Raw genomic sequence first — 22,471 nt, forward strand, 5'->3', positions numbered from 1 at the left:
CGGCCAATAGCGAGAGGAAGGCGGCGCGGAGAACCCGCCCGGCGCTTCTCACTGGCCGGCGGGGGCGGCGATTGGCAGGAGGGGAGACCAATGAGGAGGCGGAGAGCTTCCCCGCGGGGCGCCTTTAATGGGTCCCGGAGCCTGCACATCCGGGCACTCCGCCGGCCGCCTCCAGTGGCGGCGGGCGCAGCCCCCACCCCCCCCTCGCTCCCCGCGGCCTTTCGGCCCACGGCGGCCGCCGTACGGCCCGCGGGGCCCACGTGGCGCCGCCCGCACGTGCCCGCCGCGACGCCGGGGTGGGGGGGGGGGTCCGGGCCCGGTAACGGGGCTGGGCCGCGCCCCCCACACACATCCCCGCCCCCCCCCTCCCCATCCCCGGCCCGCCCGGGCCCCGGCGCCAGGCCCCGGAGGCGCGGGGCCTCCGCTAGGCCTCAAGATGGCCGCCGGGCGGCGACGCTCTGGCTCGGAGGTGCTCGTCTCTATGGTACCGCCGGGCCTCACGGTACCGGGACCCCCCCCACACAAAAAAAAATAAATAAAAATAAATAAAATAAAATAAAATAAAGGCGGCGTTGGAGGCAGGCGGAGAAAATACTGAAGCGGCTTTATTTACACAGCCGGGCCCCGCGGGGCGCCGTATTGCACAGTGCGAGGGCGGCCCCCCCCCCCCCCCACCCCCCCCCCAAAAAACCGGCCCTGAGGGGGGCTGGGGGGGGGGGCTGCCAGCCTGGGGGGAGGGGGGGGCAATAAATAAATAAAAATATTTTAACGCGGATGTACAAAACCTGCTTTGGGGGGAGGGGGGGAGCGCGGTGCCACCCCCCCCACCTCCAGCCCCATAAATTGGGGGGGGGCTGCGGGGCCGGATCGTGGCCCCCCCCCCCCCCCCCTAACACTCCAGGGTGGCCCCGAAGCTCTTGCGGCAGTCGATGGCTTTGGAGCTGGGGGGCTGCGCCCGCCGCCGCCGCAGCTCCTCCTTGCCCAGGCTGCCCGCCAGCTTGGCGTAGGCCGCCTTGTACTTCTTGTCGAAGGCGGCTGTGGGGAGGGGGGGGGGACAAGGGGGGGGTCAGCACGGTCACGGCACCCCCAAGATCCTCCCTGACCCCCCCAGGATCTTCCCTGACCCCCCCCGTATCGCCCCGTACCGATGTCCGTGTGCTCCCGGCCCAGCGCCGCCAGCATCAGGAAGAGGATCTCCCGGTAGATGCTCCTGGGGGGGGGACAGAGAGGTGAAGGGGGGGGCATGCAGCCCCCCGGGGGGGTTAGGATCAAGGGGGGGGTGTATAAGGTCGGGGGGGTGTTTAGGATCGAGGGGGGTTTAGGATTGAGGGGGGGGGGGTAGAGTCGAGGGGGGTGTTTAGGGATGAGGGGTTGGTTAGGATCAAGGGGGGGATTAGGGTCAAAGTGGGGGGGTTAGGATCAAGGGGGGGTTAGGGTCGAGGTGGGGGGATTAGGATCAAGGGGGGGTGTGTTTAGGGTCGAGGGGGGGGTTGGATTGAGGGGGGGTTAGGATCTGGGGGGTTAGGATTGAGGGGGAGTTAGGACCGAGGGGGGGGGGTTAGGGTTGGGGGTTTGTTTAGGGTCGAGGGGGGGGTTAGGGTCGAGGGGGGGGTTAGGGTCGAGGGGGGTTGTTTAGGATTGAGGGGGGGGTTAGGGTTGAGGGGTGTGTTAGGATAAAGGAGGGGGTGTTTAGGGTCGAGGGGGAGGGTTAGGGTCAAGGGGGACGTTAGGATTGGGGTGGGGGGTTAGGGTCAGGGGGGTGTTAGGATCAAAGGGGGGGTGTTTAGGGTCGAGGGGGGGGTTAGTGTTGAGGGGGGGTGTTTAGGATCGAGTTGGGGGTAGGGTTGAGGGGGGGATTAGGATCAAGAGGTGGTGTTTAGGATCGAGGGGGGTGTTTTTAGAATTGGGGGGGTGTTTAGGATCAGGGGGGTGTTTAGGGTCGAGAGAGGGGTTAGGATCAAGAGGGGGGTAGGATTGAGGGGGGTTAGGATCGAGGGGGGGTAGGATTGAGGGGAGGTATTTAGGGTCAAGGAGGGGGTTTAGGATCAAGGGGGGGTATTTAGGGTTGAGGAGGGGGTTTAGGATCGAGGGGGGGTACCTCTGCGCGTGCCGGGGGCCGCCGTGCGCGGGCGGCGTGTCGAGGAAGAGCGCGATGGCCTTGTGCACCTCGCCCAGCCCCACGTGCCGCAGCACGGCCTCCAGGAAGCCGAGCGAGAAGGGGTGCTCGCGCTGCTGCCAGGCCTGCAGGCGGCCGGGGACGTTACCTGGGGGGGGGGGCAGCACGTCAGGGCGATGGGGGGGCCTCACCCTGACCCCCCCCGAAATAAACACAACTCACTGTGAAACCTCCAGAGCACGTAGAGCGGGGGGACGCTGTCGGGCTCGGGGACGAGGACGTCCCACAGCAAGCGCACCCCCACCGTGGTGGCGGCATCGGGCGGCTGCACCTACGGGGCACGGCGGTGGGCACCGAGCCGGGCAGGACCCCCATTAATTCCCCAACCCCACAACATCCCCATTACCTGCGGGGGGGCCGCCACGTGCTGGGAGCCCAGTAGCAGCCGGGGGAGGTTACTGGGCAGCCCCAGGCGCTGGAAATACCAGAGCAGGTTCCAGTAGAGGATGGGGTGGCTGTCCACCAGCGCGGCCTGCGCCAGGCACTCGCTGCCCTCGTTCTCCACCAGGCTCTCCAGCTCCTTGCGCAGCACCAGGGGGCTCAGGTAGGCGAAGGCCACCCGCTCCTGCCGCCTCGGGGGCCCCCGCGCCCCCCGCTCCTCGCAGCCGTTGCACAGCCCCGGTGGGGGTCCCGCTTCGGGTTCGGCCTCGTCCAGCGCCAGGCAGCGGTGGCGGTCGCTGAGCACCGGGCCCTGGGTGGTCGGGGTGGGCACGGAGCCGTCCTCGGGCCTGCTGAGAGGGGGAAAGGGGGAAAGGGGGGTTAGGGGGATTTGGGGGGTTAGGGGGGGTAGGGGGGTTAGGGGGGGTAGGGGGGGCAATGGTGGGGTGGGGAGGGGATGGGGTGGGTGAAGGGTGGGGGAGGAGGGGAGGGCAGGGGGTGGGAGGGATGGACAGGGGACACTGGGAATGGACGGGGGGACAGACAGGGGACACCAGGGAAGGACAGGGGACATCAGGGATGGACAGGACAGACAGGGGACACTAGGGAAGGACGGGGGACTTCAGGGATGGATAGGGGACATCAAGTATGGACAGGGGACATCAGGGATGGAAGGACAGGGGACATCAGGGACAGAGAGGGGATACCAGGGACGGACAGGGGACACCAGGGATGAACAGGGGACATCAGGGATAGATACAGGACACCAGGGATGGTCAGTGGCCACTGTGCCAGCAGAGGGGATGGCAGGTGGGGACACCGGGTACACAGAAGGGACACAATAGGGCCGCAGAGCTTTTTCCCCAGAAGATGGCAGGACAGGGGCCACCGAGGACGCGGGGACCACTGAGGACGCGGGGACCACCGAGGACACGCGGTGCCCACCTGGGGGCCTGCTGGAAGTCCAGGATCTCGATGCTGAGGAAGGGGACGAAGGCGCGGTCGCAGAAGGGGCAGGTGGTGTTGAGGTTGGAGTCGTCCGAGGTCCAGCCCGCCATCACCTCCTCGTCGTACACCAGCGAGCCGCAGCCCTGGCACCGCGAGCAGCTGGACAGCAGCACCTGGAGGCACCCCCGGCACCGTCAGCCCCCCCCACGGACCCCCGGCCGAGCCCCCTTGTCCCCCCAGCCCGGCCCCCACGCTCACCTCCACGGCGGGGGGCTCCTGCACCACGTCCCCGGGGGGCTCCGCGGCTTTGTGGCTGCCCAAAGACGTCTCCGAGAAGTCGAACTCGCTGCCCAGCGAGACGGAGCTCTGCGGGGACACACGGGGACAGGGGCACAGCCGTGCCACTGCTGGGACAACGGGGCCACCGCCGCACCCCAACACCAGCCCGGAGGGGGGGGGGGGTACCTCGGATGCGGTGGACTCGGGGCGCTCCCGGGGGTGCAGCAGGGTGTCCATGGGGCTGCGGCGCTGGGGGGGGTCCCGGTCCCGCTGCTCGGTGCCGCCGCCGTCCCGGGGGCCACCGTGGCCCTCAGCAGCGTGCCGGGGCGAGGGTCGCTTGCCGGGGGACAGCAGCTGCTGCAGCTTGGCCGCCAGCCCCCGCCGCGGCGTGCCCCCGCTCTCTGCCTCCCGCCGGCCCCCGCTGGGTGCCCCCCCTTCATCCGTCCGCTCGCTCTCGTCCGTGGCGAAGCTGACGTCCGACAGGCTGCCCTCGGCCGAGGCGGGGGCCGTGTCCCGCACCCGGGGGGGCTCCGGCGCGCCCAGGGCTCGCAGCACTGCGGGGGGCAGAGGGGGCGGTGGAGGGGTCCGGGCCCCCCCCGGCGCCCCTTGCCCGGCCCGGCCCCACTCACTCTGTCCGACTCCGGCTTCCAAAGTGGTGCTTTCGGCGCGGGGGAAGCTGAGGCTGCCGCTCTTCACCAGCTGGGGGGCCGCGGGGGGGTCCCGCAGGCTGCGGCCAGCCCAGGTGGTTTGGCGCTGCAGGGCGGCGCGGGGCCGGGGGGGCGCGGGGGGCTCCTGGAGCTCTGCACGGGGACGAGGAGGGGGTGGCAGTGGGGGTGACAACCCTGTCGCTATCCTGTCCCCCCCCCCAGTTCCATGGCCCCCCCAGCTCACCTGCCTGCCTCTGCCGCTGCCGCAGGGGCTGCCGAAACTGCGCCGCCCCCAGCACCACGTTGCGCAGCTTGGCCCAGCGCAGCCGCCCCCCCTGGGTGCTGGCCGGCCACTTGCTCTCCAGCACCGCCTGCCACGGGGATGGACGGGGGACACGGGGACACCGTCAGGACCCGGGAGGCCCCCCTTGGTGCTCCCGGTGGTGCCCCCCCCTCGCTGTCACCTTGTTGTAGTATCCATAGGTGATGGTGTTGGGGACGATCCCGGCGCGTTTCATCTCCAGCAGCACCCGCACCGACAGCACGGGCTCGCCGTACTGCCCGCACAGCTGCATCAGGATGCGGTAGCACACCTGGGGGGGGGGGGGCACACATTGGGGGGGGTCAGAAGCAGCCCCCAACCCTAAATCCTCATCCCTGTGACCTGGGGGGGTGCCTACCTCGTCGGGCAGCACCACCTTGTGCGTTTCCATCTTGCGCAGCACCTCGTAGGCCAGCTGCAGCGCCCGCACCTTGGAGGGGGCGGCGCGCACGTGGGTGGGCAGGTAAATGAACCACAGCCCGTAGCAGTGCCCCAGCAGGCACTTAGCCCACATGTCGGGCACCCCAAAATACTTCTGCGCCACGCGCTGCGCCACCTTCATCTCCTGGGTGAGGGAAGAAGGAGGGTGAGTGCCCCCCGGACCCCTCCCCGGAGGTGCCGAGCCCCCCAGGGGCACGGTGCTGAGCGCGGTGAGCTCGTGGCACCGCCAGACCCCACCTGCTTGGTGCGGCGAGGGGCCGGGCTGCTGGGGGCACTGCTCCGGGCCTGGCACAGCTGTGCCATCAGCAGGTCCTGCGCGGGCTCCAGCAGCTCGGGGCGCAGCGTGGGGAAGCCGTCGTAGCTGGGGGGGGGGCACAGCTCAGTGGGGTTTTGGGGGGGGTTTGGGGGAAGTTTGGGGAGGTTTGGGAGGTGGGGAAGCCGTCGTAGCTGGGGGGTGCACAGCTCAGTGGGGTTTTGGGGGGTTTTGGGGGGTTTAAGGGGGTTTAAGGGGGGTTTGGGGGGGGTCTCACCAGTAGGAGGCGGGCAGCTCGCTGCCGTCGGGGGCGGTGGGCTCCTCGGGGGGCATGATGAAGACGGTGTGCTCGCTGCCGTGCGAGTCGTCCAGCTCCATCAGGGGGACGTCCTCCGGCTTCTCCAGCTCCACCTGCACCTGGGGAGGGGGCGGCGGCGTCACCGCGGGCTGCAAACCCCCCCCACCCCAACTCCCACCTCCCACCTCCCCCCGGGACCCCCACCTTGTCCACGCAGCTGTCGAAGAACTCGAGGCAGGTGTAGCGGTCGCTGGCGAAGGAGCAGTCCTCGATGAACTGCGTGAAGAGCTGCGTGCGCAGCAGCTGCCCGTAGAACTTCTGGTAAGCCCGGTCCCGAGACTTCAGGAAGCCTGGGGGGGGCACCCCGGGGGGGGCAGTGGGGTCAGGGCCGTCCTGACACCCCGCCTGGACCCCCAAAATGCCCCTCGCTCCTCCAGATCCCCGCCAAGCTCTCCAGCCCCCCTCCAACCTCCCCCAGATGCCCACCAGTCCCTCCGGACCCTCACCGACGTCTCCAGCTCCCAGCCACCTCCTCCAGGTCCCCTCCGAGCCCCCCAGACCCCAACCAACCCCTCCAGACCCCCCCCAACTCCTCCAGACCCCCACCAAGCCCCCAGACCCCCACCAACATGTCCAGAATCCCACTGAACCCCCCCAAGGCCCCCCACCAACCTCTCCGGAGACCCCCACCAACCCCTCTAGATCTCCACCAAGCCCTCTAGATTCCTCCCCAAACCCCCCAGGATGCCCCTCATCCCCCCAGGACCCCACCAAGCCCCCCAGGATGCCCCTCATCCCCCCCAGACCCCACCAAGCTCCCCAAAAATGCCCCCCATCCCCTCCAGACCCCCACCAAGCCCCCCAGGATGCTCCTCATCCACTACAGGCCTCCCCCCGACCCCCCCAGGATGCTCCTCATCCCCCTCACACCACCACCAAGCTCCCCAAAAATGCCCCTCATCCCCTCCAGACCCCCACCGAGCCCCCCCAGGAAGCTCCTTATCCCCTCCAGACCCCACCCTGAGCCCCTCAAACATGCCCCCCATCCCCTACAGGACCCCCCAAGGCCCCAGGATGCTCCTCATCACTTCCAGACCCCCAGCAAGCCCCCTAGGATGCTCCTCATCCCCCTCAGACCACCACCAAGCTCCCCAAAAATGCCCCTCATCCCCTCCAGACCCCCACCAAGCCCCCCAGGACGCCCCTCACCCCCTCCAACCCCCCCCTCCCAACCCCTCCACCTCCCCCTTTCCCCCCCCAGCCCCTCGCCCACCCTGCAGCAGGAAGAGGCTGGCGGTCTCGCGGCTCTTCTCGGGGGGCGCGGGGGCGATGGGCTGCAGGAAGGAGCGGTAGCCCTTGAGCAGGCAGGCCATGAAGCGCAGGAAAGCCGCGCGGATCTCCAGCTCCAGCTGCTTGCGCCGCCCGTACACCAGGTCGTAGTCGGTCAGCAGGAACTCCAGCGACGCCTCCTCCACCGGCTTGTTGTACACTGCGGGGGGGGGACATGTAGGTGCCAGCCCCCCCCCTCCCTAGGTGGGTCCCAGCGCCCCCCCCTGCCCCAAAAATGTCCCCGCTCACTCTCGTGCAGCTGCTGGGACAGGCTGTGCAGCGAGGCCAGCAGCACCTTGCAGGGCCGGCGGGGCAGCGCCCGTGGGGACAGCAGCTTGCGCTCCTCGCTCCTGGGGGGGGACAGAGCAGGGGGCAGCATCGCCACCCCCCCTCCCCCAGTGCCCGGCACCCCCAGCACCCCGTTGTCCCAACGACCCCGACAGCCCAGCACCCCGGCAGCCCGGCAGAGGGCTCAGCACCCCCCAGCCTCCCCTGACACCCCCAGCACCTCCAAAACCTGGCACCCCCAGCACCCCAAAAACTAGTACCCCAGCACCCCCAGCACCCCAACACCTTCAGCACCCCAACAAATAGCACCCCGGCACCCCAAAAACTGGCACCCCTACACCCCCCAGCGCCTCTAGCACCCCAGCACCCCATCAGCCCCAGCACCCCAAAACCCCAGCACCTCAACACCCTCAGCATCCCATCAAATAGCACCCCAGCACCCCAAAAACTGGCATCTTACGCTCCCCAGCACCCCAACAACCCCAGCACCCCAAAATGCCAGCACTCAGAACCCCAAAACCCCCAGCATCCCAACACCCCCATTTTCCCAAGCACCGCAGCACCACAGCACCCCAAAACCCCAGAACTCAGCACCCCAGCACCCCAACACCCCCATTTCCCCAAGCACCCCAGCACCGCAGCACCCCAAAACCCCAGCCCTCAGCACCCCAGCACCCCCAGCACCCCAACACCCCCAGCACCCCAACACCCCCATCTCCCCAAGCACCGCAGCACCCCAAAACCCCATCCCCCAGCACCTCCACCCCCCTCCCCAACCCTGGGGACCCCCCCCTTTGGCCACGGCCGCCCCCGCTCACTGGAAGATGTTGTTGGTGTCCAGGTCGACGAAGATGACGTCCTTGGGGGGCTCGTGGAGGTCGAAGTAGCTGGAGTGGATGCCTACAACGAAGGGCACGGGGGCACTCAGCACGTCAGCCAGCGCCAGCGGGCACAGCGGGATGTAGGGGCACTGCCAGCGCAGGGGGAAGATCATCTGGGGACAGGACAGGGCGGTCAGCGCGGCGCCACGGGGGGCACGGCGCGGCCGGTGACACCAGACCCCCCCATACACCCCCCCAATAACCCCCGGCACTCACCGAGACCAGGGCTTCGCCCACGCTGGTGAGCACGTCGGGGCGCAGCGAGTGGATGAGGAGCTTCTGCTCGGTCAGCACGGCCACCAGCAGCGTCACCGCGTTGTCGGCACCCAGGTTCTGCAGCAGCGTCAGGAAGCTGGCCCCGCTGCGGGGACAGGGACGGGGATGCGTCACCAGGGTGTCCCCGGGTGTCCCCCACCACCTCCCCAGCCCCACAACCTCCACGGCTGTCCCCACCTGAGCGGCAGCGGGGAGGACACGGGCTGGCACAGCAGCAGGTTGTCGTACGGGGACATCTGCGGGGACAATTTTTGGGCACGGTGAGCCGGGAGCGCGCCGGGCACCGCGGGGCGCACGGGGATGGTGACGGTGACGCACCTGCACCAGGATGCGCGGGCGCTGCGGGGACGGGAAGGGGACGTTGTGCATGAAGTGCGAGATGTGCCTGCAAGGGGGGGGACACCAGGGCGGCCGGTGGGCGACGGGGGTGGCACCCAGGTGGTCCGCGGGGCCACCTCCCCGCCCTGCCCGGCGCTCACGTCTCCAGGGGCAGCACGTGGGGCCCCGAGATGGAGTAGCGGTAGATGAACATGAGGAACTTGCGGAAGACGTCGAAGAAGGGCCAGTGGGACAGGACGCAGATGCTCTTGCGGGTCTGCACCGAGCGGCCGCCGATGGGGCGCCGATCCACCACGCTCAGCAGCCCCAGCCGCAGCCGCTGCTTCTCCGACAGCCGCTCGCGGGCAAAGGCTTCGTGGAACTGGATGGCGGCCCCATAGACCTGGGATGGGGATGGGGATGGGGATGGGGAGGTCAGGGTGCGACCCCCTCCCCGACGCCCACCCAGCCCCAGATCCCCTCCTCACCTTGTCGCCCGAGGCGCCGGTCAGCACGAAGGTGGAGAAGACGGGCAGGGGGTACTTGGTGTCGGCCGGCCAGCTCTCGATGGTGGCCCCCATGGGCAGGCAGAAGACGGGCACGGACTCGGGCAGCGGGAAGGCCTCGCTGTCCTGCTCGGGGTAGCGCCCCAGCAGCCCTGCGCCAGGACAAGGACGGGGCTGCAGCGGGGGGGTCCCCTCTCCCCGTGTGCACAGAGGGGCAGCAGGGCAGCAAGGTGCCACCACTAGGGCTAACAGCCATAAATTAAACAAATCTTCCCCAAATTGAGGCTGTTTTGCCTGTGGTGGTGGCTGGGTACCACCTCCCACCCTCACCTCCACCCAAACCTTTCCCATCCCCACCTCACCGAGGAGCACAAGAGGGGCTGGGTGGCGAAGGCGAAGCCACCACCAGCTCCCACACAAGCCCGTGACCCCCCACCCCCCCAGCGACCCCCCCAGCCCGCAGCCCCCCCTACCTGCTTCGTACACCAGCGTGTTGGCCTTGGCCATGGCGATCTTATAGCACAGGAACAAGGCCGGGCCCCACTGCGAGGAGAGAGCGCGGCGGGTGAGCGCGGGCGGCATCCCACCGGGGAAAATAGGAGAGGGGGGGGGTCCCACATCCCGCGCCCACCATGCTGGTGTTGAGGTTCTTGTCCACGCGGCAGAAGGTGTGCGGGGTGCTCTCGCCCTTGCTGGGCATGATGAGGCAGATGTCGGTCACCCCCAGCGCGTTGTGGCCCTGGGGCTCGGCCGCCCGGCGGTACACCAGGAAGGTGCGCTGGTGCCCGGGGCCCCCCGAATTGAGGTTGGCCGAGCGGCTGTAGGGCGTCGTGTCCAGGATGGTGTAGCCCGGCTTGGGACGGTCCTTCCCCTCGTAGTGCACCCTGCGGAGAGAGGGGGCGGTGAGAGGGAGCCGGGGCAGAGCTCGGGGACCCCCTTTGGGGGCGCGGGGACGCACCCCAGCTCGATGAGGGGCAGCTTGTCCCGGCCCCGCTTGTAGCAGATGAACATCTGGGGGTTGTTGAGCAGCCCGGCGTTGAGGTCCACGGGGTGCCCCGAGGTGGTGGTCTCGATGCAGGTGAAGCCGTGCGGCACCTCCTCGCCCTGCGAGCGGATGATGACGGCCACGTCGGTGATGGGCTCGCTGGGCCGGGCCGGGCGCTGCTGCTGGTTCTCGTCCTCCAGCGGCCGCGAGGCGTCCGTCAGGCCGGCCACCACGAAGTAATCCACCAGCTGCGGGGGCTTCTCGTCCGACATGGCTCACGGCATCTGCGGGCGGGCGGCGGGCAGCGGCACGGCTCGCACCCGGACCCCCGCCCTGCCCGAGGGACCCGGTGGTGCCGTGGGGAGCCCCCCCCAACCCCAAACCAGCCGCGGGGCACGCGGGCGGCGGAGCTGACGGGGCGAAAGCGCCGGGGACGGGAAGGGAGGAGGCTTCCTGTTTGCCGGTCACGCTGCGCCGCGAGGGGACGGGGAAGCTGGCACCGACGGAGGGGCTGGGGCCGTGCCCCCACCCCGAGCACAGTGGGATGCTCAGCACACGGAGATGGGGGTCCCAAGGGGCCGTGCCGCAGCCCCCCCGAGGCTGGGAGCTGGTCCCCACGTCCCCACGCTCGCCCCGGGTGCCTCGTGCGCCGCGCTGCGTAGGGCGGCTGGAAAGGGGAAGGAAGCGGGCGACGAAGCCCTGAGCCGTGGGGCTGTCACCGTGGGGGGGCCACGCGGCACCGGGGTGTGACACCGGGCGACGGGAGCGGTCCCAGCCCCACACACACACACCCGGAGCAGGAACCGGAGCAGCCACCGCGTCCCCACGGGACCCGCGACCCCAGGATGGGGGTCTGAGGACACCCCATTAACTGGCGGGGGGGCACAGCCAGCATCCCCTGCGTGGGCAAGGGGCGGCCCAGCCCTGTCCCCATCCCTGTCCCCGGGACCCTGGGGACCTTGGGGACCTTGGGGACCCCGAACCTGCCGGCTGCCACCCGGGTATTTTTAGCCCAGCGCCGCGTGATGACGGCCGGGCTGCGGCGACGCAGGCTGCCTCCCGATTTCATCTCCTGCAGCTCAGCTCAGCGGGGAGGAATCGTCCCCGGAGGGCACGGGGACCATGCCCCCCATCGCAGCCCGCCCACCCCATAGCGGGGCACCCCACTGAGGGCCCGCAGGAGACACCGGGGGCCCCGATCCTGGGGTCTCCCAGCCCCGAGGGACCCCCAGAGCCCCGGGGCAGGACCCGGCCTCTGCCGGGGGGGAGCCTGCCCCATGGGGTGTGAGGACCCTGCCCCCACCGCGTGCCCTCTGCCCCACGGCGTGTCCTTTACCCCATGGGGCTGGCAGGGTTGCAGCACGCCCCACGGCCGCCCCATGCCGGGCAGCCTCCCTGCACCTGCCTCGGGCTGGGAACAGTGGGATGGAAACGGGGCACTGGGAAACCAACGCGCCCTGACAGCCCCATGGACCCCACAGCAGGCCCTACGTACCCCATAGCAGGCTCTGTGCACCCCACAGCTGCCCCTATACACCTGTAGCAAGCCCTGTGCACCCACATCAGGCCCTATGCACCCCGTAGCAGGCTCCGTGCACCCCACAGCTGCCCCTATATCCCACAGCAGGCCCTACAGACCCCACCGTGCCCCCTGCAGCACACCCTGTGCACCCCACAGCTGCCCCTATACACCCATAGCAGGCCCTGTGCACCCATAGCCAGCCCCTTGGACCCCACAGCGGGCCCTGTGCACCCCCAGCTGCCCCCCTGCACCCATGGCAGACCCTACAGACCCCATAGCAGGCCCTACAGCCCCCTGAGCTGCCCCTCTGCACCCCACTGCAAGCCCTGTGCACCCACAGCCAGCCCCATGGACCCTACAGCAGGCCCTATAGCACCCCACAGCAGGCCCTATAGCACCCTATAGCAGGCCCTAAAGCCCCCTGGCAGCCCCTACAGACCCCCCAGCGGGCCCTATGCACCCCACAGCGGGCCCTATAACCACCTGGTAGGCCCTACAGACCCCATAGCAGACCCTAGAGCCCCATAGCAGACCCTACAGACCCCACAGCAGGCCCTATAGCACCCCATAGCGGACCCTATAGCCCCCTGGCAGCCCCTACAGCCCCCCGGCAGCCCCCCCAGCCCCCATAGCAGCCCCTACGCACCCCATAACAGCCCCCACGCCCCCCCAGCGGGCCCTACACCCCCTATAGAGCCCCGCGCCCCCCAACATCCCCCGAGCCCCCCAGCGCCGCCCCCACGCCCCCCGGGGCAGCCCCCCCACGGACCCGGTGCCCCCTCCCCGGGTCCCCTCCCGGTGCCCCCCCCCCCCGGTACCTGCGGGCCGGGCCGGGGCCGCCGCGCTCCAACCGGGGCCGTTATCGCCGCCCGGCCCCGCCGCCGCCGCCACCGGCACCTGCCGGCCGGGAGGACGATCTGCAGCCGCCGGGACCCCCCCCCCCGGAACGGGGAACCGGGACCCCCCCCCCCCACGGAGCCCCGGGAACCTTCCGCCCCCCGCCGGGGTCCCAAAAGCTCCTGGGGACCCCCCTCGGGACGCAATGACCCTAAAGGTGCCAGGGCCCCCCCGGTACCCTAAAAGTGAGGGGACACCCCCAGGCCCCCCCCGGACCCTCATGGGGCACCCCCAGCACCCCAAAACCTCATGGGACACCCCCCAGGCTCCCCCGACCCTCAAAACTCATAGGACACCCCCAGCACCCCAAAACCTCATAGGACACCCCCAGGCCCCCATGGACCCCCTAAAACTCATGGGACACCCCCAGCACAGCCCCAGCACCCCAAAACCTCATGGGACACCCACAGGCTCCCCAAACCCCCAAAACTCCTAGGACACCCCCAGCACCCCAAAAAACTCCCTGGAACCCCCAGCCCCACCCCCCAAAACCCAAAGCACCCAGGAGCCCCAAAACTGCCAGGATTCCCCCCCCCCCCTTCCGGACACCCACAAAGTTGCCAAAATCTTTTCCCCCAAACACCCCCAAAATCGCCAGGAGTGCCCCCACCAACCCTGCCCCCCCAGCACCCCAAAACTACCAAGATTTCCCCCTCCCTCCAGCTGCCCACAAAATTGCCAAAATTCACCCCAAAAATTGCCAGGATTGCCCCCACCAACCCTGCCCCCCCCAGCACCCCAAAACTGCCAAGATCCCCCCCAGGCACCCCAAAATTGCCAAGATCCCCCCAGCACCCCATTATCCACAGGGACACCCCCCCCAAGGACAAGATCCCAACCTCCCCCCCCCGAATTAGACCCCCCCCATCCTCATCCCACCCCCCCAAATCACCATCAGGCGGAGCTTTTAATTAACATATAATATATTTTAAAAAATAATAATAATAATAAATCACTCTGGCTTCCTCCCCGGCGGGGGGAGCGCGGTCCTGGGGCCCCCGGTGCCTCCCCCCCACCCCCTCACCCTGCCGCCGGGGCCGGGACCCCCCCCCGCGCGTCTTGCCGAGGGGGCCCCGAGTGGAAGTGCTGTGCCCATGCCCCGGGGGTCCCGTGGGGCTGGGGGGGGGGTCTGGGGGGGTGCATACGCGGCGTAGCGGGGGACGGGGAGCGGAATTTCTCGTTAAACATGATGATTAGCCGGGAAACAACACCAAACCGGAGCGCCCCCCCCACCCCAACACCCCCCCTCCCCGGGCTCTACCTATATAGGGTTTATGTACAGCCGCCCTCGGCCACGCCGGTGCTGGAGGGGGGGGGGGGGTTACGCTGAGCCCCCTGCCCCCCATTGGGATATAGGGCTGGCCCCACAGCGCCCGCTGTAGGGCTGGGACCCCCCCCTCCTGTTATGGAGAGGAGTAGGAAGGAAAAATAAAACAAAAAATCAAAAAAAAAATTAAAAAAAAAAAAGGGGGGGGTGCTGTGTGTGTGTGCGGGGCGCAGGGGGTGGGGGGCAGCCCGGGGGGTGTGGGGGGCAGCCCGGGGGGGTCACTGCAGGCGGTCGGTGCGGAAGGAGTCCTCGACGGCGGGGTCGGTGAGCAGCGCGTAGGGGTCGCTCAGCATGTGCAGTCCGTCCAGGCTGAGCGGTTCGATCTTCAGCTCCTCCTCCAGCCCCAGCGCCGCCGCCTCCACCTCGAAGCCCGGCACCCCGGCCAGCGCCGTGGCGATCTCCTTGGAGATCCCGGGTGGAGAGTCCCCTGCGGGTGGGGGGGTGTCAGTGTGAAGCGGGCGAGGACCCCCCCAAATCGCTCCTCACCTCCCCGCCAGCCCGTGCTGTGTCCCCCCTCGTCCCCGTCCCCCCGTCCCCCTGCACCCACCGGTGAGGATGATGTTGGGCACGGGGCCGTGGCGGCCGCAGTTGCTCAGGTTCTGCCGGTTGAGGACGTGGGGGTCGTAGCTCTCGCCGGGGGGGGGCGGGTACAGAGCCCCCAGCTCCTCGGGGAAGGCGCCACTGTTGTTGCCCGTGGGGCTCTCCCCCATGCCGAACTGCTCCAACTGCGGGGAGAGGCCGCCGTGGGGCTGAGCCGCCCCCAAAACCCCCCTCCCTGAGCCCCCCCGACCCCGTGTGTCCCCCCCTGACCCCATGTGTCCCCCCCCCCCATCCCAAGCACTCACGCTGCCGATGCCGAAGTCGCCCAGTGGCTGCCCCAGCGGCGGGTGCTGCAGGGGGGCGTCAGGCTGGTACTGGGGGGCGTAGGGGCGCTGGGCGGCCGCGCCGGGGGGTCGCACCGCTGGGGCTGGGGGCAGAGGCGGCTGCGGGGGGGGCTGCTGGAGGGTTTTCTGCCCGGGCTGCGGCTGGGCCGGCAGGACGAGGCCGGGCTGGCTGTAGGAGTACGGCGGGAGGCGCTGGTCGGCCGGCAGCTTGCTGGTGTCCAGGGGCACCCCCTGCGAGCAGAGCGGAGCCGGGGGTCAGCGGGCGCTCCCCCCCGTGCCCCTCACATTCCCCCTTTTGAAAATTTGGGGCGCCCAGCACCGGCCGGGATAGGGGGGGGGAACGCTCAGCGGCCCCCGACGGCCGAGATGAGGATGGAAAGGAGACGACAGAAAGGAGGAGGCGGAGGCGGGCGCGCGCGGCGCGGGGGCCGGCGCGGGCGATGGACCATGCATACCTGGGTGATGGAGGACAATGTGGGTGACATTGTTGGTGAGAACTGTTTGGGGTGCTGCCTCCTGGAGTCGCCACCCATTGGGAGGGTGAGGGGGCTGAGCGGGACCCGTCGGCGGGGCGAGGTGCTTATGGACGCCTGCACCATGGGGTAGGAGGAGGCGCTCAAGCCGGAGGGCAGGCTGGGGTTGCTGGGGGAGGACTGCATGGTGGGCTGGCTGCGGGGGGACGTGGGCAGCGAGGGGTTGCTGAGCGAGGAGGAGAGCGAGGAGGGCAGGGACTGGTTGGAGAGCGAGGAGGGGATGGAGGAGCTGCTCTGGGAGGACTGCAGCGAGGGGTTGCTGAGGGAGGACTGGAGCGAGGGGCTGCGCAGGGAGGCCTGGAGGTTGGGATTGCTAAGCGAGGACTGCAGGGACGGGTTACTCAGGGAGCTCTGCATAGGTGAGGTAAGTCCTGTGGGGACAAAAAAAAAAGAGACAGCGCCGTTACCCACCGAAGGGCCGCCGCCCCCCGGCTCCCCTCCCCGGGCTGGGCCAGGCTGGGGGCTCCCCGGCTGCCCCGGATGGGATGGAAGTGACGGAGGACACCACAACGATGGAGACAGCGACACAAACACACACGGCCCGGGCACGGGGGGGCTCCCTCCAGGACCACCAGGAGCTGCCGACCTCCAGGCACGGCACCGGCCCCGTGCCAGCCCCAGCACGGGGACCCGGAGCCACCCGGGTCCCGGCTGCGGTGTCCCCGAGCCGTGGGCCGGGGCCGGCGCTCACCTGGCGAGTCGTAGCCGGTGCCCAGCCCCATGCCCCCGCTGATGCCCAGGTGCGTCATGGTGGTGGCCAGGTTGCTGGTGCTGCTGCCCCCGCTCAGGCTGGGGTAGGCGCTCTCGTCCGGGTCGAGCGGGGTGGGCAGCGGCGAGGGGAAGTGCAGGTTGGTGAGGTCGGGGAGCGAGCCCCCCGTGTTGAGGGCCGAGGGGATGAGGGGGACGTTGGCAGGCTGGTCCGGGGATGGGAAGATGCTGGGGGGGGGACAGAGAGACAGAGAGAGCTCAGCACGGGATCACCTCCTCCACCATCCTCCAGCCCCCCCAGCCCCAAAAACCCCGGGCCGGGGCTGCCCAGCCCCGCACTTACTGGATCCCAGGGACTTCGCAGGAGCGCGGCCGGGCCGAGGACGAGGAGAGCTGTGAAATCAGAGAGGAGGAGTGAAACACGGCCAGGATGTTTATGCCCCACTCCCCCAGCCCGGGCCGGCCGTGGTTTGGGGGCAGGAAGCAGACTGCGGGCCCCGGTGTCGCAACGCTCCCCGGCAGGAAGCAGGCAGGGGCAGGGGCAGGGGACGCGGCGGTGGCGGCTTCCCCACGGCCCCCCCCCGGGGGGAAGGGGCCCGGCACCCACCTTCTTGGTGTCCCAGGGCTTGAGCGAGTGCTTGTTGTCGTCGAAGCTCTCTTCGATGGGAGGCACTTGGAAAAGAAAGACTGGCGAGGGGGAGCAGAGGGTGAGGGCAGTGCGGGGAGCGTCCCCCCCCCTGCCCCATCCCATCCCATCCCATCCCGCCCCCCCGCTGGGCTCAGCACCCCCAGGGCGGGCGCTTACCTTTACTGTCCGCGTCCCCGTCCAGAAAACCTGGAAATAAAACCCAAACGGGAGATTTTCAGCAGGAGGGGACGGGCGCAGAGACCCCCCCACGGGGTAACTCGGGGTGCTGGGGGGGCAGGGCAGGGACTCACCGCCGCGGCGGCCGGGTGGGGGGGCGCCCTGCGAGGGGCCCAGGTAGGCGTCCTGCGGGGCAGGGTTCATCACGCTGGTGTGCAGCGCCGAGTCCGAATTTGTTCTGGGGGGGGGGAAAAGGGGCACCCGTCAGCCGGGACGGGCACGGGGGGGCTGCAGCCGGTGCCCCCGCAGGGATGGAGGGACGGGAGGAACGAGCGCCGCTCCCGCAGCCCCCTGAGACCACCCATAGCGGGGACAGCGAGCCCTAAGCGGGGCTGCCCCCCCCCCCACGCGATGCCCCAGCTGTGTGACAGCGCCCCCAGCCCCTCGCCCTAGTCCTCCGGGCTCAGGGGGGGGCTTCCTCCCACCCCCATCTCCTCCTGGGGGGGCCCTGCCCGCTCCCAGGGCGGCTCCAGCACCGCAGCGAGGGCTCCGCATCCCTCACACCCCTCAGCGTGGGAGCAGCAAGGAGGACAGGCACCCCCCCCCGTGCCCCTTTGTGCCCCCCCCCCGGGGGCCCCGCCACCCATTGTGCTCCCAAAGAGCTGGCCCGAAGCGGAGGAGCGTGGGGAGGGGCTGGGAGAAGCTGCCCGGTGCGCCCCGGCACCGCACAACGGGGACATTGTTCGGTGGCCATGCAGCTGGGAGGCAGGAAGCCCCCCCCCGGCCGCCCATGGGACTCGGCCCCCACCCCTGTGGGGCCCGGCTGGGGGGCAAGGAGCTCCTGGGACCCGGGGAGGGGGCTGCAGGGAGCCCCCACCCCACCAGGCAGCGAGGGTTGGCCCCAGGGAGCAGCCTGCGGCCACGGTGCCCTCGGGGATGCTGCGGGAGCACGGAGCCCGCAGAGGGACCGGGGCCACCCCCATGGGGGCAGCCTGGGGACCCCGACCCTTCCCTGGGGGGCTGCGCCCACCCTGGGGGGCCTGGGGATGGGTCAGAGCTCGGGGCAAAGGCGGGGGGAGGAGGGAATCAAAACTCCTTCACCTGTTGAGAGCTGACGGCAGCCTGAAGAGGTGGCCCTTCTCCATGGGGAGGTTCCCCCAGGGCATGGTCCTGCCAGGGGAAAAACAGCGGGGTTATGGGGGGGGCGCTGCCCCACAGGGCCCCAAAACTCACCCAGCAGCCGGCCCGTGCAGAGCACAGCCCCTCAACAACACCCCACGGCCCCCACGAGGACGCCAAGGCCCTGTGGAGGGAGAAACCCCAACGGCACCACAAGGGTCAGTGCCAGGGGGCCCTGAGCAGCCCCCCCCCCCCTCCTTGGCCCTGGGGAAGGAGCAAGGAGCAAGAGGGACCCTGAAGTGCCCATGTGGGGGAGGAGGGGAGCCCCCCAACCTCCTGCTGGGGGCTGTAGGGCCTGCTATAGGGTCCACGGGGCTGGCTGTGGGTGCACAGGGCTTGCAGTGGGGTGTGTAGGGGCAGCTCAGGGGGCTGTAGGGCCTGCTATGGGGTTTTTTAGGGCCTGCCATGGGGGCAGGGGGGCAGCTGGGGGGTCCACAAAGCAGCAGCTCTGCCCCAGGACGCACAGAGGGCACCGGGGGCACGGGATGGAGCTGGTGCCACAGACCCGGGCCGAAATTCACGGCACGGAGCGGCTCTGCCACCACAACCCACGGCCACGGCTCGGCAACGGGAACGGGACAAGGAGGAGGAGGAGGAGGAGGGAGGCAGGAGTTGTGCCAGGCACCAGGAGGAAGGGCAGCCTGGAAAATGAAGCCCTGAGCGAGCTCTGAAGGGCTGAGCTGAGCCCAGCCGGCTCCAGAAGCACCCAGGAGGGACGGAGCAGAGCCAGGGGCTGCTCTGTGCCCAAATCCCCACCGTTTCCCCCTAAAAGCACCCCCGGGGGGGGGGGCAGCACCGGGAGGAACCGGGCAGGGCAGAGCTGCTTCTGCTCCCCCAGCGATTCCCAACCTCCCCTCGCAGGGGGAGCCACCCAAATCCTCCTGGCCCCGTCTGCAGCCTCCTGGCCCTGCCTGGCCCCGGGCATGGCACCGAGGGGGCAGGAGGCGGGGGGCAGAGCTCCAGGAGCAGCTCTGTGGGGTCTTTACCTCCTCCAGCTGGGCTCCGGCGGGGGTGACAGGTAGGTGGGGCCGTAGGGCGAGCTGTCAATGTGGGGGGGCGCGTTAAGGAGCCAACAAATGGGGTGTCCGAGGGGGCGCAGCAGCAACAGGGGGGGCACGGGGAGCGGGGCAGGAGCCCGGGAATAGGGCCGGGGGGTGGGCTGCGAAAGGATATCTGGCGCACGTAGCGGCGCAGGGGGGACATCATCCGGCGGGGGTCCCGCTGCACCCTCTCCACCAGCCCGTGGTGCCGCGTGCTGCGCGTCGAGTCCAGCGGCGAGTGCAGGGGGCCCTGCGGGGAGCAGAGGGGGCAGGATCAGAGCCCGGGTGCGACCGAGGGTCCCAAACGGACCCAGGGCAGGCGGGGGGGTCACGAGGAACCACCCCCTCGTCCCTCGGTGCCCCGTGCACTCACCTGGAAGTCGGAGACGCCGCTGCCGATCTGGTTGACGTTGGGCAGCGAGCCGCTGTAGTAGGGGCCCCGGCTGTGCGCCAGCCTCAGCTTCTGCGCCTGCAGCTGGGCCACCGGGGGGGGGACAGAGGGGAGAGGGGAGTCAGGGGGGGTCGAGCACCCCCAGCCCCGCACCGTCCGGCAGGTTTAGGGCAGGGCATCCAGCCCCCCGCCGCCGGGCGCTCTGCTGGCACCGCAGCGGGGTCAGGGCGGCCCCGCTCAAGGCCAGGGGAGGCCGAGGGATGGAGCCATGGAAACCACAGGACGGAGATAACCGGGAACGGCTCGGCCCTAAGGGGTCCCCCCCGCAGCACGGGGCGGCCACCAGCACCCCCAAACGCAGACCCCGACCCTGGGGTTGTGGGGCCGAGGCGCAGCGGGACCCTGGGAGCAGCCCCAGAGGAGGCTGCGGGCAGGAAACCTGCAGCAGCAAATCCCCGGGCTTAAGAGCAGCGAAATCCAGATCCAGGGAAAAAAAACAAAACAAAACAAAACAAAAACAAAAACAAAATTAAAAAAACAACAGCAAAAAAAAAAAAATAAAGGAGATTTAGCCAACAGCTGGCTGCGCTGGCACCGCGGGGCCTTAAGGTCCTGGGATCCTGCTCCAAGCTCCGGCCGCGTCCCTGCGGGGGCCAAATGGGGCCGGCCCCAGGAGGAGCCCACGGGTGCTGGGGGAGCACCAGGAAAACACCAGGGGGGCCGCTACGGACCCCAAATCCACAGGGACAGGGGCTGGAGCAGCCCGGGAGGAGGTGGCAGCTCCCTGGGGACGCGGAGAGGGACCGGGGCCAGCGACCGGGGCTGCCCCGTGCCCGGTGCCCGGCTGCGGGGGGGCGAGGAGGACAGCGGAGGCGCCTCCCCCCCGGCCCCGCTGCTCATTAACCAGCTGTTTGCTGTGCAAACACCGCCCGCCGCCCGCCAGCCCCCTCCCAAAGCCTGCGGGGCGCTGAGCGGGGCAGGGTGGGACCCCACGGGGCAACGGGGGCGGCTCCGGGCCCACAGCCCCGGCTCCCCGGGATTGGGGTCACCGGGGGCGGCCGCCTCGCCCGTCCCGGGGGTCTCCAGCCTAAATTTTGGAAACCCCCGGGGGTTTTGCCCCGTTTTCCCCGAGCAGCCGGAGCCCGTTCCCGGTGGGGCTGGCGCAATCCCCAGCGGCTCGGCGGGGCCGGTGCTGAGCGAGGCACGGAGCAGAGCCCGGTGTTGCCCCCCCCGGGGGGGGGGGACACGGCTCCTTTGGTCCCAAAAAATGGGAATTTGGGCCCCCGGGGGGCTGCGAGCGGGACCCCCGCGGCACGGGGCAGCACCGGCCCCACCGAGCTCCCTGTGAGCATCCCCGGGGATGGAGCAGGCGCCGCTCCCGGGGGGGGCACCGGGCCCGGGGGGGCCTCGAGCGGCCGCTGCCGGTGCCTGGGGGGGAGCCGCCACCCCCGGGAGAGCCCCGGGACCCCCCACACCGGGACCCCCCCCCCCCGGGGCTCGGCCCTGCCCCCGGTTCGGGGGTGCCCCCGGCCCCACGCGCGGCGGTGGCGGCCACGTGCGGCCCCGCGTGGGTGAATTATTGATGATTTTGGTTAAAAAAAAATATATAATTTACAATTAAAAACACACCGAGGGGAAGGGGAAGCGGGGCCGGCGGGGAGCTGCTTCCATCCTGGGCCCCCTCCAGGCCCCCCCAGGCAGCGGCCCCGCTCCCCCCCGGGCCCCCCCCCACCCTCCCCGGGCCCTGAAGCCCCCGGTACCCCCCGGTACCCCCCCGGTACCCCCGTTAAACCCCCGTTCCCCCCCCCATCCCCCCCCTCACCCCCCTTCCCACCCCCTCCCCCACCCCGCTCCCCCCTCCCCCGCCCCCCCCCGTGCCCCCGTTCCCCGCCCCCTCCCCCCCCGGTCCCCCCCCGGTGCCCCCCTCCCGGTGCCGTCCCGCATCCGGCGGGGCGTCGCTCACCCGTGTGGAGCAGATCTCCATCATCACCTCCTCGAAGGCCGCCGTCTCCTCCGCCTGCCGCTGTTTCTGCAGCGCGATTTTCTCGCTGAATTTCCGCGGGTTCGAGGCCCCGGCCCCGGCCGAGGAACCCGCACCGGGCCCGGGCCCGGCCCCCGCGCCCGCCGCCGCCATCTTCCCTGCTCGGGCCGCTCCGGCCGCCGCCGCCGCCGCCGCCGCCGCGCGGGGCATGCCGGGGAGGCGAGTCCGCGGGCCGGGCGCCGCCGTAGGGCGGAGTGGGCGGAGGGACTACAATTCCCAGAGGCCCCCGCGGCGCGGCTGTCGGGGCTGATGGGAAATGGAGTCCCCGCCCCCCTGGGAACGCCCCCGCGGGGCGCGGGGCGGGGAGGGCGGAGCTGACTACAAGTCCCGGCATGCACCGCGGGGCGGGGGGGGCCCGGTCACCCCTCCCAGCCCGGAACAGAGCCCCCAGAGCCCCCCCCTCAGGGACCCCTCAAAATTGGGGTCCGAGCCCCCCCCCCAGCCCCAGCCCCTGCCGTGCCCCCCCCCAGCCGTGCCCCCCCAATCACGGCCCTATCCAGGACCCTCCCCAGGAGGGGGCCCCCACGGCTGAGCCCCCCCAAATCCCCCCCCCCGGCCCCACTCGCGACCACCCCCCACATCAGGGGGGTCCCACGGCAGAGCCTCCCCCCCCCAAATCCCCCCCCCATCCCATCACAGCCCCACTCAGGACCCCCCCAACGAGCCCACGAGGGGGTCTCACAGCCCAGCACCCCCCCAGCCCCCCCCCAAGTCCCCACTCACGACCCCCCCACGAGGGGGGGGGTCCCACAGTGGAGCCCCCCCCCCAAAAAAAAATCCCCCCCAGGCACAGGACACGAGCAGCACCTCCTCACCCAG

General features: G+C 70.2%; 2 protein-coding genes across 9 annotated transcripts; both read right to left on the bottom strand.

Annotated features, from left to right (window-relative positions):
* Positions 1-585: 585 nt before the first annotated feature.
* Positions 586-12,777, bottom strand: DENND4B (DENN domain containing 4B). 6 transcript variants are annotated; one of them, XM_068663267.1, is made up of 26 exons: positions 12,666-12,777; positions 10,299-10,609; positions 9,972-10,224; positions 9,814-9,883; positions 9,323-9,492; positions 8,996-9,237; positions 8,835-8,901; positions 8,694-8,752; positions 8,457-8,601; positions 8,178-8,353; positions 7,321-7,421; positions 7,016-7,231; positions 5,947-6,092; positions 5,722-5,861; positions 5,429-5,552; positions 5,109-5,315; positions 4,893-5,021; positions 4,673-4,799; positions 3,968-4,581; positions 3,761-3,868; positions 3,500-3,675; positions 2,523-2,907; positions 2,339-2,447; positions 2,099-2,264; positions 1,146-1,210; positions 586-1,035 (listed from the first exon to the last, which is right to left on the bottom strand). In XM_068663267.1, the coding sequence occupies exons 2-26, from the start codon at positions 10,595-10,597 to the stop codon at positions 890-892; spliced, it is 4,440 nt and encodes a 1,479-aa protein (XP_068519368.1). In that variant the 5' UTR covers positions 10,598-10,609; positions 12,666-12,777; the 3' UTR covers positions 586-889. The 6 variants fall into 6 exon arrangements, with proteins under 6 accessions (XP_068519368.1, XP_068519367.1, XP_068519370.1 ...); XM_068663266.1 differs by having other exon boundaries at positions 10,299-10,992; positions 12,666-12,720; XM_068663269.1 differs by lacking the exon at positions 12,666-12,777 and adding an exon at positions 11,662-12,429.
* An 872-nt stretch (positions 12,778-13,649) lies between these two features.
* On the bottom strand, positions 13,650-22,001 carry CRTC2 (CREB regulated transcription coactivator 2). Of its 3 annotated transcripts, XM_068663274.1 has the most exons (14): positions 21,575-21,745; positions 19,594-19,695; positions 19,363-19,470; positions 19,167-19,237; positions 18,103-18,171; positions 17,136-17,239; positions 17,002-17,031; positions 16,804-16,868; positions 16,540-16,589; positions 16,180-16,424; positions 15,411-15,859; positions 14,917-15,186; positions 14,619-14,796; positions 13,650-14,498 (listed from the first exon to the last, which is right to left on the bottom strand). In XM_068663274.1, the coding sequence occupies exons 1-14, from the start codon at positions 21,743-21,745 to the stop codon at positions 14,290-14,292; spliced, it is 2,121 nt and encodes a 706-aa protein (XP_068519375.1). In that variant the 3' UTR covers positions 13,650-14,289. The 3 variants fall into 3 exon arrangements, with proteins under 3 accessions (XP_068519375.1, XP_068519374.1, XP_068519373.1); XM_068663273.1 differs by having other exon boundaries at positions 19,167-19,470; positions 21,575-22,001; XM_068663272.1 differs by having other exon boundaries at positions 16,804-16,883; positions 19,167-19,470; positions 21,575-22,001.
* Positions 22,002-22,471: the final 470 nt, after the last annotated feature.

Source organism: Anas acuta, chromosome 28 (genome assembly GCF_963932015.1).
Source record: "Anas acuta chromosome 28, bAnaAcu1.1, whole genome shotgun sequence".
NCBI classification, from domain to species: Eukaryota; Metazoa; Chordata; class Aves; order Anseriformes; family Anatidae; genus Anas; species Anas acuta.

What these genes read in the sequence shown, in the direction of transcription:
- DENND4B (XM_068663267.1), bottom strand. Translation starts at nt 10,597, where the DNA reads ATGTCGGACGAGAAGCCCCCGCAGCTGGTGGATTACTTCGTGGTGGCC. An exon ending in GTCCCAGCAGCTGCACGAGA is followed by an intron (nt 7,232 to 7,320) that starts GTGAGCGGGGAC and finishes CCCCCCCCGCAG; the next exon opens with TGTACAACAAGCCGGTGGAG. An exon ending in CGTGCTCTGGAGGTTTCACA is followed by an intron (nt 2,265 to 2,338) that starts GTGAGTTGTGTT and finishes CCCCCCCCCCAG; the next exon opens with GTAACGTCCCCGGCCGCCTG.
- CRTC2 (XM_068663272.1), bottom strand. Translation starts at nt 21,986, where the DNA reads ATGCCGGGACTTGTAGTCAGCTCCGCCCTCCCCGCCCCGCGCCCCGCG. An exon ending in AGCCCTGGGACACCAAGAAG is followed by an intron (nt 16,590 to 16,803) that starts GTGGGTGCCGGG and finishes CTGATTTCACAG; the next exon opens with CTCTCCTCGTCCTCGGCCCG. An exon ending in GCGACTTCGGCATCGGCAGC is followed by an intron (nt 14,797 to 14,916) that starts GTGAGTGCTTGG and finishes CTCTCCCCGCAG; the next exon opens with TTGGAGCAGTTCGGCATGGG.